This window comes from Elephantulus edwardii, unplaced genomic scaffold (assembly GCF_000299155.1).
Source record: "Elephantulus edwardii isolate Elephantulus edwardi_28Jun2011 unplaced genomic scaffold, EleEdw1.0 scaffold00073, whole genome shotgun sequence".
NCBI lineage: Eukaryota > Metazoa > Chordata > Mammalia > Macroscelidea > Macroscelididae > Elephantulus > Elephantulus edwardii.
The window spans coordinates 7,631,078-7,652,603 of record NW_006399823.1 but is presented as its reverse complement, the minus strand read 5'-3'; the positions used below and the strand labels follow the sequence as shown (position 1 = coordinate 7,652,603).

At 40.7% G+C, this 21,526-nt stretch overlaps 1 protein-coding gene across 1 annotated transcript; it reads left to right on the top strand.

Annotated features, from left to right (window-relative positions):
* Positions 1–6,021: 6,021 nt before the first annotated feature.
* LOC102856184 (Krueppel-like factor 6-like) lies at positions 6,022–12,067 on the top strand. The gene is made up of 4 exons (XM_006888914.1): positions 6,022–6,123; positions 9,006–9,453; positions 11,046–11,169; positions 12,016–12,067. The coding sequence occupies exons 1-4, from the start codon at positions 6,022–6,024 to the stop codon at positions 12,065–12,067; spliced, it is 726 nt and encodes a 241-aa protein (XP_006888976.1).
* The last annotated feature ends 9,459 nt before the right edge of the window (positions 12,068–21,526 follow it).

The window sequence follows — 21,526 nt, the reverse complement described above, 5'->3', positions numbered from 1 at the left end:
CATAGCAATAAACATGGGTGTGCATATATCTGCTTGGGTGGCAGTCATGGTTTCTTTAGGTTATATTCCCAGTAGTAGAATATCTGGGTCAAATGGTATTTCTATTTCCAACTTTTTGAGAAAGCTCCATACTGCCTTCCAGAGTGGTTGCACCATTTTACACTCCTACCAACAGTGAATAAGAATAAAAGTTCCAGTTTCTTTACAATCTTGACAGCATTTGTTGTTTGCTGCTCTGTTGAATTTTGCTATTGTTACTGGAGTGAGACGATATCTCATAGTTGTTTTGATTTTTTTTTTCATCCAGTCTGTTCTTCATCTAAGTTATGTTCCTCCTGAGATGATCTCAGTCAACAACTAAGAACGGCAGAGATCTAAAGTTATGTCATTTCTGCTCGAGGTGGGACTTCTCCTAATAGGGAAACTATACTTAAAAAATCCTCATCAGTTTGTTGTTGTTGTTGTTGTGTGACGTTCAGTTGCTGGCGACTCATAGCGACCCTATGTACAACAGCCCTAAACTGTGCTCTGTCCTATGCCAATCGCACTGTCTCTGACACTCCCATCCTGATTACCCCAGTCACTGAATCAATCCACCTCATAGAGTGTCTTCCTCTCCTGCGCTGTCCCTCCACCCTCCCAAGCATGATGTCCTTCTCCATGGACCGGTCTCTCCTCACAACATGTCCAAAGTATGTTAGGCAGAGCCTTAGAATCATTGCCTCCAAGGAGGCTCCTCATCAGTTTAGCTAAGAATTTCTTAAACCTGTCTGGAGGTGCTCTTATCCGTCTCTTCTTCTTACTTTTTTCTTTATTTTAACATATCTCAAGACTGAAACATGATCTACTTGCAAATTATTACAAATGAGATAATATATAAAAATGATCATTTACACCCACATAGTATATGATCTAAAAATGTGGAAGTATTTTCTTAACTATATTTTGCAGTTTATTAACAATAATTTCCATAAAGATTTAAGAAACAGATGAAATGAGAGGTAAATTAGCTTTCTCTAGAACAGGCAAAAATTGGTAATGACACACAATAAACAAATGAAACAAAGAAAAACAAACACAAAACAAACCAACCAACCTGGCTGCTTGCCCAAGAGTTGGCACAAGCTCTGCCATTATAATTGGGGACATTACTGGGATCATCTAGTAATGAAACTCTTTTTAGGAGCCTTCTTGAATTATCTAGAAGCAAAAGTAGATCAAAATCACTCAAACTCAGTATGTTAAAATCATTACGGTTACAGTTGGGCTGAAAACGTACATTTTATTTTGAGTAATAGATTTTTCTAAACACAGCAACAATAACATCTTAGTGCTTATAAAGTAAGTACATATAGATCAGAAGAATACGGATTGAAGAAAAAAATGGAGGCAGAAAGGGTAGGCATGTGACAAAATGACCGAGTTGGAAGGGAGAAAATAAGAGATACATCATCTAAGAATGTGAAAATGAAATGAGGGCAATCACACAGAATGGTGGTTCTGACTCTCCGAAAATGAAGCTATAGACAACTGAAAAAGAGATGGACAAGTAGAGATATGCAGAGAATATGGATCATGCAATATGGAGTTTATTATTTTCTCAAAATGCACTAGAAATGATGGAAAGCAAGAACCTCCAGTGCCTCACACTACACTGTCACTCTTGCTAGGATTACAACCTTCTTTTCCTCTCTCGCCTTCTTTGGTTATAACACAACCAAATGAGGGGTAGAGCTTCCTACCCCTCATCCCTCACATTTCTCCATCTCCGTCTTTGCACTGAAATGCAAAACTGACAAATCCCTTTGTTAGGGATTTGTCCCTTGTACTTGTTCCACATGTATGAGTGTCGAGAGCACCTTATCTACACTATTAGTAAACTATTTAATCCCTTTGGTGGGCTACCTTTACCTGATTTGCAAAACCCACCCAGTCATTTGATAGAACTCGCAAACATTGTGATGGAAGTACAACTATGATGAACACATAAAACTGTGATAAGAAATGGTAATTTTTATTACTTCATTTGGGTCATCCTCACAGACTACATAGTATGCCTACAATAAAACCATGATCTTTTATAACTTTTGACTCACAAGCAAGGTTTCTGCCTAGTATTCTATTGACTCATAATTATGGCATATTTTAGTCTTTCAAAGGTTAAAACACTGAGTCCTCTCAAAACTCTTTCACACTTTCTTTTTATTAACAACTTTTAAAAGGATATGCAGAAAACGGTATCTTTTTAAAATTTATTTTTGTTTTGTAGAACAAAATCAACAAACTGCATTATTCAGGTGACACAACACTACTTGCTGAAACAGAGAAGATCTGAAGCGCTTGTTGCAGAAGGTCAAGGACTGCAGCCTTCAATATGGATTGAAACTCAACATCAAGAAAACAAAGATTCTCACCACTGGGCTGATTGACAGAATCACAAGAGATGGTGAAGAGATTGAGATTATTAATAGCTTTAGTTTGTTTGGCTCTACAATCAACACTCTTGGAATCAGCAGGCAGAAAATTAAAAGATGAATTGCCTTGGGAAAATCTGCTGTCAGAGACCTCTCCAAAGTACTGAAGAACAAAAATATCAGTCTGGAGACTAGGGTGCACCTGATCCAGACCATAACTAGCTATGCATGAAAAATCTGGACAAGAGATGATGGAGAATTGATGCTTTTTAGTTGTGGTGCTGGAGAATAGCATTGAATATACCACAGACTGCTAGGAGAACAAAGAGGTTCGTCCTAGAGAGGTGACACCAGGCTGCTCCTTGGAGGCAAGGATTCTGAAGCTTTGTCTGACATACTTTGGACATGTTGCAAGGCGAGACCAGCCCACAGAGAGGGTGTCATGCTTCAGGGGGTGGGGGGAAGTGGGGAGACAGTGCAAGAAAGGAAGACCTTGGATGAGAGCGATTGATTCAGTGACTTCGGTAATTGGGGTAGGTGTGTCAGAGACACCAAGTTTGGCACAGGATAGATTAAGGTTTAGGGCTGGTCGCTATGAGTGGAAGGCGACTCAATGTCACATAAGATTAACAACAACAACAACAACAACAAACTCTGTCTTGAAACAGATTATAATTGTTATTCTTGTCATTCCTGAGGACTTTATGTCCTCAATAAAATTTTCAAGCTGGTGACCTTTTGCAAGTAGATTGTCAGGCCTTCTCAGGTGCATCCAGGTAAGAGTGGCCAAACCTCCCACTTGTCTGAGTATTTGGTTTGTACCTTTCAGGAACAAAAACATTCTAACAATAGTTATAATCCATTTTTCATTTTGTATTTAAAAGAGCACACTCTTCATATTCTTCTTGGTAATTTTCTTCAAAACAAACATTCCAATGTACTTTAGGACACAATTTAAATGAAAAATACACATTGAATTTCAGCTTCAACACAATTTAAATTGTTTACACATTCATGGGAAAAGCCTCTTTATTAACCTTGAGGGGTGCCTTTGATACTGCTGTGCTACGGGATAAACAGATTTCTCCCTGTAACAAGTATATTCTGAGTTCTCATATAATGAGAACCAAGAATTCTCACTGCATGAAGATGAGGAGTGGATCAAGAATGCTCAATTTAAGGACAATTCCTATTCCCCTCTTGTTATGTAAATTTGCCCTTCGTTTAAAATGCTGGAACCAACCTCTAACAACAAAACTAAACCCAATTCATCAATTAGGACTCACAGTGTCCCTACAAAACAAAGCAGAATGGCCCCACAGTGTTTCCAAATCCATAGACCTTAAGGAAACAGAATGCCACACCTTATAGAGAATTCTTCTTTGTAATCATCCTCACTTGTAGCAGGTATAGCTTTTAAATGATTAAAAAGGCTAAGAGTCATTTCTTGCAGTAAAGGCTGAATAAAAATGATAAGCACCTGTTCTGATTTACCTACAAATTCGATTGAAAGATTTGTTTAGACACAATTAGGGATGGATCATTTGCCCTCATAACCCAGTGGGGTGGGGGGGGTCTGTATGTACATAGGTGGGTAACAACTAATAAGATATTTTTAGTTCTAAGTCATTGATTTTTCAAACTAGGGTATGGGATGTATCGAATTACCTGGTACTAGTTGTTTTTATAGTCAGAACGGACTCATAGTTGACCGTCTGCCAGATTTTCAAAGGCAAAGGATATTGTCAACCTTTCTCTAGTGGAGCAACTGGTGGATTCGAACCCTTTGCCTCCAGGTTGGCAGCGCAGGGACTTGTCACTAGGCCACCAGAGTTCCCTGAATGACCTGTAGGGTTTGTTAAAACACAATTGCTGGTGTTCCCCCTGAAATTTGGTAATGCCAAGGCTGTTCTTGTCCAGAAACCAGAGTTGTGTGTGCCAGTTATAAGACATCTTTTTTTTCTAAAGCAGAATCAATTGCAGCAGATGCAGTGTAAAACCAAGAGTTTATTTTCAAACAAACCCACCAGGAGTGTTGGCAGACCAAAAATTAGCCTCACCGGTTGTTTTACCCTTTTTGCCAACAAGTTTGCCCAACCCCGCTAGTCACCCTCCTCTCGCAGGTTATGCAAATAAACTAGGCTCCAAAACACTTTGAGGTTCCTGGATCGCGCGTTCACCCAGGTGTGGGGTTTTGAACGCTTTAAAATCTGTTCAGTCCAGCCTTTCTAAACCCTTATTTCAGCTGAATGTTTTAGAGGGACTTTCAAAAAGGTTATTTTATACACTTCCCTCGTACTCAGCTCATATCGAACTTCAAAGATTCAAATACTATCTGTCCCAGGGATTTAATGTATTTTACAGAGTTGGTCCGTTAGACTTAACCTTCTTGCGCACCCCCCTCCCCCAATCCCCGCACAAAACTGTTGTAAGTCATGAGACTCGGAGGTCCTTAAGTCTCCGATCCGTCTCCCCGAGTTTGCCCACAGCCTTTGGGCGAAGCTCCTGGCAGAGCCGGGGACAGTGGGCCCGCTGGTAAGAGACGGGTAGCCCGAAGAAGGAGACCTGCTAGTAGCCGCAGGAAGCCGCGAATGGACGCGGCTCCGGGACGCCCGGAGTCAGCCAGTGCTGTTACCCGACTGCGGCCCTAGGGGAGCCCGCGAGCCCGGGGGCCGCGAGTCTCGCGCGGACTGTACGCGGAAGGGTGAAGCGCTCGGCCGGCCGCAAGCCCTGAACCCTTCGCTTGGCGGAGCGCTCCGAGGCGCGTCGGGGAGCCGTAGGGGCAGCCTGGCCCGCGGAAGTGCTTTGTCGGGAACTAGCGCTGATGCGATAGCTGCATGACAGAATCTGGGGAAGATTTGGAAGAAACGAAAGCGACGGAGCCCCCGGGGCTCTCCCGCAAGTCAAGACGGCCGTGGCTTTCCCCTGACCGGCCGTGGCTCAGCCACGCGCTCAGCGGCCACGGCCAGCAGTGAAGCCCTATACCGCAGCACTACCACACAGTACAGACTCCTCCAGCAGCACGGGAGCCCGCGCCTTATATACGTTGCTAAAAATAGCCTGCGAGGCCACCTACCAATCAGACCCGGGGAAATTTCGAATTAAGCCAATAGCAAAGGTTGTGATGGAGAGGCTCGGTCACGCCAGGCGGGGCAGCTGTGTATTGCAGCCGACGATTGGTCGAAACTGACATCATAGGCGCTCAACTTCCAGGATGGATTCTCCGCAATTGGTCCGCTCGCAGGGCCAGGGCAGAGCTAGTCACGTGGGGGGAGGGGAGAAGTGGGGGGAGCCAAGGCAGAAGGAGGAGGAGGGAGGGGGGAGAGGCTGGCAGAAGAGCTTTGAATAGGGAAGTTTTGCAGGGGTTACGTTTGCAGTCAGTTCAGTGTTTGCAAATATTGTGTAGGTTCCTGAGCAAGTCTCTGTGATCCAGGAGAATCCGAATTTGAGGCGTCTAATTGCTGTGCAATTGAGTTTGCATGAAACTTTCACCTCCTCTGCAGGAATTGACTCTTGTGATTTCGGGAGAGAGTTTTACATCTCTCTGACTACAGACCACACACCTCCCTATTTTTACAACAGAATTGACTTTATTTTCCAACCCGACATGGATGTACTCCCAATGTGCAGCATCTTCCAGGAACTCCAGATTGTGCATGAAACGGGTTACTTCTCAGCTTTACCATCCCTGGAAGAATATTGGCAACAGGTAAATAGGGATTTTTAATATACAAGGCGCTGAGTTAAAAAGAATGCCCAGTGTCCCCGGTACACTGAGGGAGGAGTGGATGGAGGAGGAAAGTAAGATGGTGTGTTATCGGAGGTGTATTACTATTTTTTTTTATTGTTTGGGTAATTTTTTAAAAAAAATGAAGTTAACTAGTTTTTAAATTTCGTCTTAATGCCTCTGGTTGGGAAGGCACTTAAAAAGGCTGTTTACAACCCTGAGCGGAGTTGTCATTTATGTAGAGCGACGCTTCGTTGTTCCGAAAGTGTTTTTTGCCGTTTTGGATTTTCTGAACAGCAACCACCGGAGTGAAACGCCAAACTCCTCAGCTTTGCTTTTCTCTCGATCCCGTACCGAGCCCTTGGCAGAAGTTTTGTGCTGTACCAGGTCCAAACTCCACAGCTGGATCTTGTCATATGAACTTGTCTTGACTGCCAAGGGTTTGTTGTGTTTTTTTAAAAGGATCTTGTTTTTGTTTTGCGATTTGGTGCTCGTACCAAACACATCTTAAATGTAAAGATTTGCCAGTGGAAAAAAGATAACAGCTCTTTTTTTTTTTTTTCTTCCCTTCCCCTCTCTGCCATTTCCAATTCCTCTTCCCTCTTTGGAATCCCTAAGAAAATTGCGGAAAGCTTGACTTATTTTTCCTACCTGCTTCTCTTGTTGACCATGGTGGGGGGGGGGGGGAATGTTTGCACTACCAGTGACTTGCCAGTCATATGACAATGAGCTTAATTGCCTCGAGTCTTAGTTTGGGAAGAGGCAGCTCAATTTCCGGCATTGTAGTGGAACTGGAATTTTTTTATTGACGTTGAGAATTGAAATTTATTTCTTAACCCCTATAATCTGTAGGAGTGCTGAGATGGAGAGAGACACTGACACTTGTCCTATTGTCTCTGATAGGAGGAGGGGGTGGGTGTCTTCTGTGCTTTTTGCTTTTTTTTTGTCACCCAGTGAATTACCAGATCAAATACATTCTGGTGGTTTCAAAGCCTAGAAAGCTTTTAAGGCAGATGAAATGCAAAATGTTGCAACCTTCACATGCCTGCTTAATTGTTCACAATCCTCTCGCTTTACTCTTCCCCTCCCCCCTTTTCCTTCTCAAAGAAGCTGCTCCATAGTACGTGATTGAAATTGATCTAAGTAGTTTCCTTCAGGCATTTGGGATTTGGGCAAAAAGCCAGATTGGCTCCTGGTCGCCTTCAGAGGCATTTAAACTCACCCAGCGCTGCTTTCTGGTCCCTCGTGCTCACTACATAATGGAGATTTTAAATTAGCCAGATTATTAAAGTTTAACCAGATTTCAATAAATGATGCTTTCGTTTTTTCTATGGAGTATCAATAAAGTATACTGCTGCCCCCCTCCCTTCAGAAGCCACCAGTATGTATTGCAACGTAGATGTCTAATTTGAAGTGTAAAGAGAAAACAATTACTGCTGCTACCACCACCCCTTTGCTTGGTATGTGACAAGTCTGTGGGGAAAGAGGGAAGAACCTGTACTATATTCTAAGAGAAGGCACATGGCTAAGAGTGAGCTCGGCTTTGCTTAAAGCCAGGCAGGTTATCTACCCTGTAAATGATTTGCTTAAAGGGGCAGAGTTTGCTGTAGTAATTTACATGTGTGGAATTGCCAGTCCTGTAGACAACCTTATATAGACATACAGGCAACTTATCCTGGTGGAAATGAGGAAAGAAAAAAAATTGAATCCTAAAATATATCCTACCATTTTTCTTTTCCAGTGGCTAGAAAGTTTGAAATGGTGGGGAGAGGGGATGCTGATCTCGGCAGTTGTAGCCTCTTGAAAGGTTGGTTGTGGGGGGCTGGGGTGGGGGCCCGCTCTTCACATGATACACTGCATGTATATTTGAACCGAGTACTTTTTTGGCCATTGGTCAGAATTTCAAAAGGAAGTCTCCTTTGGCATTGCGTGAAAGAAATAGAGTGATGACTCATACAGTTGTACTCTTGGCCAGTAGATAAAGTTCTTGTTCATTGTGGGACTCCCAGCAGGGCCATGGGGTAATTTCCCCTCCTGTGTCCTTTACAATAGCATATGGCTCTTTTGGAATGATTTCTCGACTCTTGTCGAAGTTCCTTGTTTGCCTCTGACTTATGTAAAAGTCATTAAAGTTGGGTGGCGTGCATGGCCCCTCACTTGGAAATGGCATTCTTTGAAAGCCTCTTGGGTTTCTGATACACAGGAAATGGGTGGTTTATCTGCAACTACATTGATGTCACTGAATGCAGATTGTCAGCTAGCTGCTATCCTGCCCCAGTGTGGCATTGTGCTGTCAGTTCTGTTTTCAAGGGAGGCTGTCGCACCACATTGTGTGCAATGCTGTGTTTCTGTCAGCTGTATGAATATCTGTTAGCATGTGAAGGGTGAATGGCTTTGACTTGCATTAATAAAGATGGTTCTTGAGAATGTCAGTAAATCTGGTTAAACCTGGTGTGTGTGTGTGTGTGTGTGTGTGCATGTGAGAATGACTCTTTGCTTTCTTTGTGTGGTTTACAGGAAACTCATTAGAAATATCAACCCTGTAACTATAGCAAAAACTGGCTTAGTGATCATCACTCATTTGGGCAGTTAGGCCAATATTTGAAAAGCCAAGAGAATTTCACTCTCTGCTCCCTGCCCCGACCCCCTTCTGAATAGTTACCAAGTTATTCCTAGAAACAAATTTCTTCTAATTTTAATTTTTAATTTTAAGTTTTGATTTTCAAAGGGTTTCCACTTGCAGTCACGCTGCACCACTTTATTTGTTCTTCTTTCGTTCCTGCATGTGTTTGGAAATGTGCTTTTGGTTCCATTCTCAGCAATGGTGACAATCTTGTCCCTCTTTTTTGATTCCTTTTGCACAGACCTGCCTGGAATTGGAACGTTACCTCCAGAGTGAACCTTGTTATGTATCAGCATCAGAGATCAAATTTGACAGCCAGGAAGACCTGTGGACCAAATTTATCCTGGCTCGGGAGAAAAAAGAGGACTCTGAACTGAAGATTTCTTCCAGTCCTCAAGAGGACAGTCTTATCACCTCGAGTTTAAGTTTCAATATAGAGACCAATAGCTTAAATTCGGACGTGAGCAGTGAGTCATCTGACAGCTCAGAAGAACTTTCACCTACTACTAAATTTACCTCTGATCCAATAGGTGAAGTTTTAGTCAATTCAGGAAACCTGAGCTCCTCTGTCACTTCCACTCCTCCTTCTTCTCCAGAACTGAGCCGAGAGCCTTCCCAACTATGGAATTGTATCCCCGGGGAGTTGCATTCTCCGGGTAAAATCCGTAGTGGGACTGTGGGAAAGCCTGGTGACAAGGGCAATGGTGACTCGTCCCCAGATGGCAGGAGGAGAGTCCACCGGTGCCACTTCAATGGCTGCAGAAAAGTTTACACCAAAAGCTCCCATTTGAAAGCACATCAGCGCACTCATACAGGTCAGTACCCTTACTTGGACCAAAGAAGTTGGGACCACTGGGGTCTCAATGCCCCCGTGGTGGTGGTGTCACTGAATTACAGAGGCCTTGGGTAAGAGCCCAGAGCTTTCACTGATGCCGTCATACTAGAGCCTTACCAGTATTCACAGCCTCACTTCCTCATTTTTTCCACAAAAGAGCTGGATCCTTCTTGGAGTACAGAGCAGAATCTTAAAGACTGGACATTTGTGCCGGATGAATGGTTAACACTTGCAGATTAAACAAACAAGGAGCTCAATCACATTCTCCATCTACACTCACATCCTCCACCCACCCAGCAGTCCAGTTTATTAAGGGTTGATTGTCCCCATTCAGCCATTTTCAGATGGCTGGTGTGTTATCCTGAGTTGTCGTTCATTTTTAGAAATGAAACTCAGGGATCCGAATAGTCAGTTGCTAGCTCCCTACTTACAGTGAGAGTGTGAGGCGTGAGCATGACTGATGTACCCTGTAAGAAGCAGTATTGATCAGGGGCTGCGTATTGAGAATTTCTCTCTGCATAGCACCATATGGCTTACAGCCTTTGTTTGCTGAGTCTACTTAAAAAGAAATCTTTTATGGATTACTGCCATTTTGATGGGCTCCATTAAAAATTACTATGGCCATCTCCATAGCTGAGTAAAGCCCCCAGACATTTTAGGGGCTGGCAAGGATATGGGATCAACTCATGCAAACTCTTTAAAGGCCAAGATACAGGTTGATGGCAGAGCTGTGAGTAATCCCAGAGATTTTGGAAATCAGACCAATGTCTATCTCCGGTGCCATGTTCTGCCACTGGTTTATTTATTTATTTTTAAAAAAATATTCTCTAGTGGCATTTCTTTTGAGGTTTAGATTTTATTTAACTGAGGAGGAACATTCATATTGTCGTTTGATGGCCATTTAGAAAGTGATTTGAAACTCTTGGAGTGGGGTTTCACAGAAACTAATGACTTCAGTTTTAGAGAAATGTAGAAAGTCCCAAAGGAAACTACAAAGACTCATTCCACAGGGAAGTGAGTAAGAAACAAAATAAGTACTTGAGAGAAACAGTTTCCATGGAGAAAGCAATAAAAACGCTGCCCTTGACAAGGTTGCTGGTCCAGTAGGCTGACACATCATCTCGGAAGTATTTCACCAATCTGAGTAATTATCATTCTGACTTGTTCTCTTTGATTGCAATCATGCAGTTTTTGCCAATCCTGGGGTCACTTCTGCAACATTAAGTACTGAGGCCAGGGCAGAAAAGCTCTCGGGCTGTCTACCTGGTTATTATTATGAGATACCATCCTTTACTGAAGTGTGGAAATGAATTCATGAGGCCTCTCAGACCCTGAACTTGCAAATGAATTAATTTGCATACTTCCCCAGGCGCATGGTTGTAATACCCATATCCCCTCACTGTTTCAGTGAAGTCATTTCTAACTTGTCATGTGCTTGCTTTGTAGGAGAAAAGCCTTACAGATGCTCATGGGAAGGATGCGAGTGGCGTTTTGCAAGAAGTGATGAGCTAACCAGACACTTCAGAAAGCACACTGGTGCCAAGCCTTTTAAATGTTGTCACTGTGACAGGTATGTGAATGTCTACACTTGCAGAGGCATGGGTGTAAGTCACACAGTAACCAGAATCTAGCAGGCATGTAGTAAATATTGTAAGATTTTTTTTCACCCTTGAAGTAGTTTGACATTTCTTTTTCAAATCTAAGCCTGTAAGAAACTAGACTTTACTTTTTGCTTTTTTAATTTTCTTTTAAATTAGAAAGTTGTATGTGCATGTGAATAAAAGTCTGTGTAAATACTTTGAAGATTGCCCTTATTAAGATTTTCCAGTAGCATCTCTGGTGGCCTAATGGGTAGAGTTGTGCTGCCACCCAAAGGCGGTTGGTTCAAATCCACCAACTGTTTCTCAGGAGAAAGATGAGTAATCTCCTCCTGTGTAGTTTATAGCCTCTGAAAACCCTCTGGAGAGTCAGCTGCAAGTTGCCACTGACTCCACAGCAATGAGTGAGCTATTCTTAGCACAGCACATAGGGAGTTGGACTATTAACACAAAGGTGGCATCTATCTGGCAGTTGAAATCCACCAATGGGAGAAGAGGGGCAGTCTCCTCCCATGTGATTTGAAGCCTCTGAAAACTCACTAGAGGGCTGGCAGTGAGTTCCAACACGTTTGGTTTGTTTTTTTTTTTTTTTCTGGTTGTTTAAAGACTCAGCAACTGCTGGTTTAAGACCTTTGTTTTCTATTTCTTCAGTCGAATTATTTAATCCCTGAAAAACCTTGTAATGAATCAGAGATGATCCCCAGAGCTTTCCTTCTAGTCAGGGTGAAGAGTCAGTCAGACAAGCAAGGGAAGTGGTGGGTCCTAAAACGGGATGAGTGATGGCCTCCTAACTTATTATGTCTTTGTTCCTCTGGCAGGTGTTTTTCCAGGTCTGATCACCTGGCCCTTCACATGAAGAGACACCTCTGAGAGGGGAGAGAGGCGAATCCTGTGGGCTAAAAGGCGTCAAGGCTGAAACCCGGCCTTGGAAGGAGGGATGCGTGTTCCAGCCAAAGCATGCCATTTTGCACCCTACCCAGTTGCCTCCAGGACCTCTACTTGGAAGGTCTTTAGAGGGCTAAAAAGTCATGTAAGAAGCGGCATAGCCACCATGGTGCATGATGTTTGGGTGATCCTGGACTCTCCGTACCTAACCTTCTGAATGGCTCGGAAGCCTTTGCCGTGAGCATGTGCACTGAGAATGTTAATGGGTGGGTTGACTGTATGTTGAGGATCTATTACTGACTGTATGATGCGGCCGACTCTTTTTTTCTTGTGGTTGTTGAACTGCAAGAAGACAGAAAAAAGAGGAGTTTGAATGTTTTTGTGTGTAAGGAGTATTTACCATGAGATGAGATGACCACCAATCATTTCCTGGGCGGGGGGGTATCTGCACCTTAGGAAAAAAAAAAATCACACAAAAAAAACACAATACAAAAAAGAAAAAAAACAGGAAAACTATGGAGGGCGGGGGTGGGCAGTCAGGACCCCTGAGTGACAAGTGGGTGTGGGGAGGGGGGGCCCCTCTCATGAGAGGAGCCTTTGGTGTCTGGTGCAGCTATTGAACGTGCAATGTGTCAAGTAGCTTGTTTTACTTGCTACAGAGCTCATTTGTAACCCATTGTATAAGCTGTGTATTTACAGATATAACACAATTATAACTTTTCCTTATAATACAAAAGTAATGCATGGTTCCGGGGAACTCTATGCTTTTCCATTTTGAAATCAGGACTGCAATTTGGACTTCCATTTGATGAGCAGCTAAGATACAATTTTGTCTAATATGGTGGTGATTTGTAGCCATCTTGGCTTGGCAATACATATTTTTTTCTTTTTCCCTGCCCTACTCCCTGCAATTTCGTATCACTGCCCTTCCCAAAAGGTGTTGTGCAGCCGAGAATTATTTTTAAAAGAAACGATTGTGACTTTGAATTACCTTTTTTGGAGAATTTTGTGATGCCCTTTGAAGAAATTGGACACACGTTGGGGTGTCAGAAAAGCCAGGGTTGGGAATTACTGGTCTAATGTTACATTAGATGAAGAACCTAAAATTTTTCTCAGTTGGGTGGATGAAACCACTAAAGCTTAGAAACTGTTTTTTCTCATGCAGCTAAGTTTCTCTTATTTATGCCTTGAGGACTAATTTCTGGTTTTCTAGCTGTTAATGCACTGTTGACCTTAATAATGGTGCCTTATGCAAGTGGCCCCTTATGTGAGGGGGTCTCTCATACAGGGGTTTGGGTGATGCATGCTTTGTTAAGGCTCTTTTTTCACCTGGCATTGTACTGTACCAATGTATAATACAGAAAAAAAAATCTCTTTTAAGTCCTCCTTCACAAAGACAAATAGAGAGGTGAAAACTCCCTTAACTTGACACTATTTTGTGGAATACTTTAGACAATTTGACTGTCAGTGTTAAAATGGAAAACAACACATCATAATGGAGAAAATCGACCAACTGCCACCGTGAGACTGTCCTACCGACCTTGCACAACAATTGTATAGATAACACACCCGGCTGTATTTAATATGTAACATTTTCACACATATTAAAGATACAGAAGTATACAAACAAAACAAAACCATGTTAATGTATTTGCTTCAAAGGCACAAGTTTCACATATCTATCTAGCTCTCTGTTGGTAATACAGAAAGTATACTACTTTTTTTTTAAAGTGGGTGGAATTCTTGTGTATGTATATTTGTGTGTATAGTATGTGTATGTGTATATATATAAATAAATATATATATAGATAATATATAAATATTTTTTTTAAGAAGAAACTAGAATGTTTAGCTAGAAAATTCCACAGCCTGTGAAGAAATATTTCCAAAATGGCCATAAAGGAGGTAAAAGTGAAAATGATAGTCTAATTTTTATAGAGGCTTTTCCTTTCATTTCGTGATTTGCTAACAATGTTCTTGGCTTTGACTCTGCCCCAGACTGCTGCCTATGGTGCTGTCATCATGGGCATGTCTGGAGTCGGTGGTACCTTTTGGTCATTGAAAACACGACACGGACAGAATACCAGCACGCTAGTTAGACTCAAACACATTAAGGTTTTGATTTTGGATTTCAGCCTTATTAGAAGATCTAACAGAACAACAGTAAGCTAATTACAGGGATTCTTTTTTAGAACAATTTTTATGCAAATGAAGCTATTTTTTCCAGCATGTAGAGTCTCCCAGTTTTTCAAAGGAGTAATTTCCCTAAATTGGCATACCACAGCCTGGACAGCTGATATTTCATCCAGCTGTTGGCTTGTGGGTGTGGATTTTTTTTCCTTTTTATATTTATGTATGTGTGTATATTTATGTGCATCTGTATATATGTATATATATATATATATATATATATATATATATATATATATATATACAGATGCACGTATATATGTACATAATGAGTCTGGCTGTGCTGGTATTTTGTTTGATCTTCCTGGAAATGAGCAATGATTAAAGCTCACATAACTGGTTTTTTATCTGGTCCAATGAATATATTTACCTAAACCACTCATTCCATTTTTGCTTAGGGGGAAAATGCACTTTTTTTTTTCTTTTGGCAGTTCAAAATCCAGGCATTTGATTTGCTGGGTTTTGGAAAACTCCTTTTTTGGCCATGCTGTGTGCTTAGCCATAACAATTCCATTAAGTAAGAAGGTAAACAAAAGGAAAAAAAAAAAAAAAGCTTGCACTGGCTTGTCTCACTTACGAAATACCATCAGAGTTGTTTGAATGGGTGGGGCTGGGTGCCATGTATGTCAGTCCCTATAATTTTCATAATAAGCAAGTACATAAAGAAGTACATTCTGTTCAGGTGATAACTGAGCCTCAATCAAGCAGAAACTTTTTTGCTTGAAATTTAAAAAAAAATTTCTATTAGTGAAATTTCTTTTTTTGTTTTTGTTTTTTTTATTATTTTTTTTGAAGCACCCTGTTATCTAAAGAATCTTTGTAAGATTTTTGTAAAATTTTGTTTTACAAGATTTTATTTGAAATTGTTTTTTGCAAGATTGTTATATTTCTGTATGAATGTATTTTTTATTGGAATAACATAAAAGAATTCTTATCAGTATCTTGAGTCTGGTTTGGTATTTTGTTGGTTTGGTGTTTTTTTTTTTGGTTTTTTTTTTTTTTAAGGGGGTGGTGGTTGTTGGGATAAATTCCTGCTTCATTAATCATTCCCTGGGCTTCCTATTTGGGAACTCTCCATTGTGTAACTCTGAGAGTCATTTGCCTAGCTCTCATGTCCTTTTCCCTCAGCTTACCCCAGCCTTCTCCTTCCTAAGATCCAAAGTGAAAGGAGCATTCTGACATGTCTCGCAACAAAACACACTCATTTCCAAAGATTAGGGGATGGAGGGAAATAACCACCAGGCTTTGGGCCACAGGAGGAAAACATTTGCTGTTTATTATCTTACTGTCACTCAAACCAGAGAAATATATCACAGAGGCATCCACACAATGAGAAACTAGATTTCATCCCTTTCACTACTTCTCGTAAAGCACGTGTCCCAGCAGCCTTGCTCCCGTTAAGCAATAAACAGCAGGGCTTGTCTTCAGCTGCCTGGCCACACACACCTTGCCTAAGATAGCAAGGGAGTGGCAGAGACAATGGAGGAAGCAAGCCAGGCTAGGACGCTATTCCCACGGTCTTCCTCAACCCAGCCTGCCTTAGCCTAGTAATACAGGACAGGAAGGAAAATAAATCGTACTATCACTGCTGGATGATCTCTTCCCTGGGTTTGTCTTTTCACCCTCTTTTAAACTAAGCAAACACATAAATGGAGAGTTTGAAAATAAAATGACAACTTGTTTTTGAGAAGAATGTTCTAAATGAGTAGCTTTAGAAGTCCGTCTTTACTTTGAGTTACTATGCTGTTGAGTGGAAATTGGTCCGTCTTTCCATTAAACAGCCACCACCACAATCATTAGGGAGCTCTGGTGCTCTAGTGTGTAAAACGATGTGCTGCCAACCTAAAAGGCAAGTGGTTCAAATCTGCTAGCTGCTCAGCAGGAGAAAGATGGGCAATCTCCTATGAGATTTATACTCTGAAAACCTGCTTGAGGGGCAGCTATGACTCACTTCCAATTCAGTGGCAATGAGTTTTAGGTTGAGGTCCATTAGAAATTCATTTTCAGTTTATATGAAGTTAGTAAGTTAGTAAGTAGTACTTTCTAGAAGAGGTGTGCTAGAGGTGGTGGATGTCCATGAAAATGAATTTTCTTAACATTGTTATTTAGTTTGTAGACAAAGTGCAGTTTATTATTGGCAGTAACTGCAGTGCTCACGACTTTTCTTCATAGAATTTGTAGTCATTTTAAATTTACTAACTTTGAGGACTTCGTATTGGTGGCTTCATTTTCTAATTGAGAGGGGAAGTTTCCAAGTACCCTAGATGAGAAATTGTAAGTAATTTTCTTTCTCTAACTGTAAAATAAATATCAGCAATTTGAAAGACGTTGTGGTGTGGGAGGGTGCAGGAAGCAGATTAAATTTTTGCCAGGATTCATGAGTATGTTGTGTTCTGAAACACATGTCAGGATGACTAATAGTTGAATTGCCCTGACTGTACAGTCTAAATAAAGGATTGATAATGCATTCTCAGCTACTATTAAGACTTGACCACTTTGTCATGCAAGGACTATGCTGAACAGTTCAGTTATGTTCAAATAAGGCTGCTAGGAAGATTGTTGTGCAAGGAATAAGCTGCAAACCAGTGACATTTATAGAAGTATAAAAAGTTTCAGTCTACCAAACATTTTTTTAAACCTAGCTAAAATAAAGAAATGCTCTAGGTCTGACTAGCTGTGTGATTTTGGACAATTTGCTCAGCTGCACTGGGCTACAATTTTCTTAAGTTTAAAATAGTTTGGGCGAAGTCACAAGTGTACAGCCTTTTATACAGCAATGGAATTCTGTGGTCAGTGAGTACAGGGTGCACTTGAAATGACACGTTCCCCAGCTTCAAAATGGCCCAGCCAAGACCTCGAAAGCTTGCTCCTTGTGCCACAGTAGAAGGCCTTGTTGAAGGTAATTACGTTCACATAGAATGGAAAGGAGAACATTCTCAAAGTGCCTTCTGCCCCTCTAATTATAGTTAAGTCATTCAGGCCTTTGGATCTTTATGGCACACTAGCTTCATTTAAAATAAAAAAACAAAAAACACACCCCCCCAAAAAAAAAATTTGAAAAGTACTTTGTAACCATAAAGGATATAAAATCTCCCAAGCTTCCCAAACTCAACTATTTTCGATAGCTCAAAGTTGGTTTCTATGGAAAAAGTGGGACTGTATCTTCTAAATGCCATAGAGATAGAAAACAGCTATCCGACAGTCACTATGGACTGTTTTTAACCATCTCACCAAAGTGAATCATTCTTGATGAGGAGGTGGAAGTGGAGGGCGGTATCTTCAGCCTCTTGTGCTTTAGTCAGGAATTGTGTAGGCAATGTGTAGGTGTGTTTTACTTCCTATAGTAGATCTTATCCCCAATTCACAGATGAGGAAACTGAGGCTTGTTAAGTCACTTTCCTGAGGTCACTCAGTAAGTAGCAGTCTCAGCATTCCCTGCAGACCTCTGACACCCAAGACCTGGCTTTTAATCACCACCCTTCACACCCTTCTATCCAATCTAACCTCTCCTGAGACGCTTCTCATCCTTTTGAAGGATTCCCCTTAAAATGACTTTCCATTTATGAAATGAAAAGAGAACTTTCTTAAACTACACTAAAGCAAGGAAATGTGCTGTAATTCTGGGGAAACAAAAGTAACCATTTTGAATTGTTTTGAAGATATGAGGCAGATGGCACGTATTTATTTTTAATGTTTAAGGAGATAGAGAAAGCAATTGGGGATGTGACATCCTGCATTAATTGGCAAGAATCACCTAATGTATATAGTTAAGATACAGAGAGAGGAAAATGAGGTCCATGCATCACCCAAATGAGGCAATACAACAAAGTGTATTTAACTAGATTTATTTTATACAAGGTCTTTCTGTTTCACTCTAAGTAATTTTAATGAGAATTCTCTAAACGTCTGTGAATGAAGAGACAAAGAAGAAAACAAATCTGGGCACCACATGTCCTGATAGAAGCCAAGCTGGTCTCCGCAGTCACAGCAGACTCTTCAATAGAAGATACATTGAAGTAGAATGTATGTTATCACTTATTAGCCCTTTCAAACTCCAGTTGCAAAATTCTACACTTACTTCCCTTTAGATAATCTTTGGGGGAGGGAGGGGTGGAAACCACAGATCACATGGCTTCTAGAATTGTTCCTTAAATTTTTAGGTCCTGTTCAACTCTGCCATGAACAAGTTATTAACTTGCTCTAAATATCTTAGCTATTGGGGGGTGGGCGATACTGTTTGCCATGCCACTTACCACCCTGTTCTTAAGCTTTGTACTTTGTTGATTCCTAAGAACAGTCACCAGTGACTTGCATTGACCACCTAGTTCTGTTCCCCTCCGTTTCCTGAGTTTCACATTACCACATTGCATTTGGTTGTGCAAGATTAGCCGCCAGATGTGCAAGATCCTTAATGACAAGGACTGACATTATCAATTAACTCACTAGAAACCCAGACAGCTTTTCCCAGGTGTCATTTTTCTGTTTGTGTTGGGGAGGAGATGAGAAAGTGGTAGCATCATTGGCAAGGAAGATAGCAGTGAATTGCACTGCTCCATATCTTCCCTTTCAGACAGGAATTTGAAAAATTCTTCCTTATCTTCCCCATCTTTACTTGTACAATTTACTGTCCTCCCCAAGCATGTTATGTATTCTTTAGCTCAAAAGCTAGAGCAAGCCAACTAACCCTGGGACTACAGCTATGCGAGGATTCATTTTAAGTTAAACAATTTAACTCTTTGTGTTAAAATCGCCTTTGGGTAAAATGAAAGTATCTAAATCCTTATGTTTAAGTTAAAGAGAAAGTTAGTGTCTGCTCCAAGTTTAAAAGCATTGAACCATTTTAACTATTAAAATGCTGGATCCACTTTTAAATATTTTATCTTCCTCATGCCTTGTCTTGAGTTTGAGACAAGGTTAAAAGAGCTCATTGAAGACTTGTAGGACCAGAGACGATTTAAAAAATTTAATATTTTCCACTTGCTTATAGCAATAGCTCTTAGATCTGCTAAGAGGGGACTCCTTAAGTAATGCAAACCAATGACGTGTTCAGCAGCCACCCAAAATTTTAGAACAGACTCAGAATAAATACCTGGTGATCAGCTTCCAAAAATATCAGCCACTTAATACTCTATGAAGTACAGTTCTATTCTGATTTGACACACATAGGGTTGCCATGAGTCAATTGACAGCAATTATTTGTTTTGTTTTTACAGAAGCAGAACAGAAACTTTGCTGAGCAGATTATTAGTCCATGAACATGGTTCCGTAATGTATATACTGCTTCACTCCTAAGATTTCCAATTTGTGAGGAAATTCCATCCAGAAAATTCAAATGGGTCAAGAAGAGAAAATGATGAGCACAGAATCCCTGCCTTGCTAGGAAGGTTTATGATTTTTAAGAAGGGAAAGCATGCCAGCAGCTGTGGGTTCACCATTAGTCAATCATGAGCAATTCACCTTCTTGCTATACTAGGTATTTGGGAGCCCTGCCATTTAAGGATGCATGCATCCTATTGGCCAGCTGTTCAAGAAAGTGGGGAAATCCCTAATCAAGCACTGTGAAGCTCTTTCTTTAAGCTGTGAGCTTCCTTGGATACAATGGCACAACTTTAGTTACTTTATTTTAGTGAAGAAAACTCCAATAATCATATGTAAGAGATTGAGCATATTATGTTTAAGAGTATCAACAGTGAGTAAAAGCATAACTAACCCCTTCCCGCAGGGACTTACAAAGGAAAGGGGTCTTTCTTATACAAACTTTGTAATACTTTCTCAAATTCTGTGAACTTTGTTTTTTCATCTGTAAGATGGGAATGATTACGATTCTTATCCTTTAGGATTGTTGTTGTTGTTATGTGCCATTGAGTCACTTTGTGACTTATAGTGACCTTATGTACAACAGCCCTGAAACCTATTCTATCCTGTGCCAACTTTACCATCTCTGACACACCTACCCTCATTATACTAGTCACTGTGTCAGTCCATCCCATCAATGGTCTCCCTCTCTTTCTCATCCCCCCACCCTTCCAAGCATGATGTCCCTCTCCAAGTTCTGGTCCCTCCTTACAACATGCCCAAAACATGTCAGACAAGATCTCAGAATCCTTTTCTCTAAGGAGTAGCCTGGCTTCACCCTCTCTAAGACAGACCTGCTTGTTCTCCTGGCAGTCCATGGTATATTCAATACTATTCTCCAGCACCACAGCTCAAAGGCATTAATTAAATAAGATACATAGCAAATAGTTCATAGATGATAAGCATTAATAAGTTATTCTGTGATAAATGTTTATTTCTTAGCCAGGAAAAGAATGATTGCTTTTCCCAATGTTTATTTAAAAATTGACTTAAAAAGCAAACCAACCAATTATTATTAGGGAAAAATGACTCATCATTACTACTCAAAATAAAATTTTTCAATAAATTCAGTGAAAATCAAAGTTAAAATATTAGTTTGTATTTTTATGATCAATAGTTTCCTCTTGCAATAGATGCTGTTCTACTGAAATCATGCAGGAAGGAAGTTCTGCAAGACTTTGAGTAAAATTTCTTCCTGTCAAAACCTTACACAGATGGACCAATGCTAGGACTGGATCGACTGATAGATTCAGTGAGTTGAATTCATTGTGGTTTTGACAAAGGACAAAGAATCCACAAGTTGCCCTTTACCCCTGAAGCTCCCATAAGTAGCTGTAACTCCTGAGGTTGGTCCAACTCTTCTGAATGAGGATTTGCTTAAATCATCACTAAGCAGATGTCTCTTCATGCTCCATTGGCATTATTACATTATTAATTTATTACAATCTTTCCAATTAAATGAATTCTGTACATAGAATACCTCCTACATCACGCAGTATTAGCATGTGCATTAGAAGCCAATTCAATTTGGCATATGCTGTATCCAATAAAAAATCTTATTGTTTATGTAAGCAGATCAGTTTGTTTTTGTTGCCCAGTATTTGATTACTTAACTTTTAGTTGTTATTTTTGCTGCCCCTTTTCATTCCCCATTTAGTATAACTTTTATGCACACGCATTCTATGCCTTCATTATCCTTAGAAGACAGATGATTTCCTGCTAAGTTGATTCTAACTTATGGCAACTTGCAGAGCTTCAGAGTAGGACTCCGCTGTGTAGGGTTTTCAGTGGCTGAGATCTTTGAAAGTAGATAGGTAGACATTTCTTCTAAGTCATCTCTGGGTGTGTTCGAACTACTGACCTTCTTATTAGCAGGTAAATGCTTACCTGAGCACTTAA

Excerpts from the sequence above, each read along its gene's own strand:
- LOC102856184 (XM_006888914.1), top strand. The coding sequence starts at position 6,022 with ATGGATGTACTCCCAATGTGCAGCATCTTCCAGGAACTCCAGATTGTG. Across the intron at positions 6,124-9,005 it reads TGGAAGAATATTGGCAACAG|ACCTGCCTGGAATTGGAACG; the intron begins GTAAATAGGGAT and ends CCTTTTGCACAG. Across the intron at positions 11,170-12,015 it reads AAATGTTGTCACTGTGACAG|GTGTTTTTCCAGGTCTGATC; the intron begins GTATGTGAATGT and ends TTCCTCTGGCAG.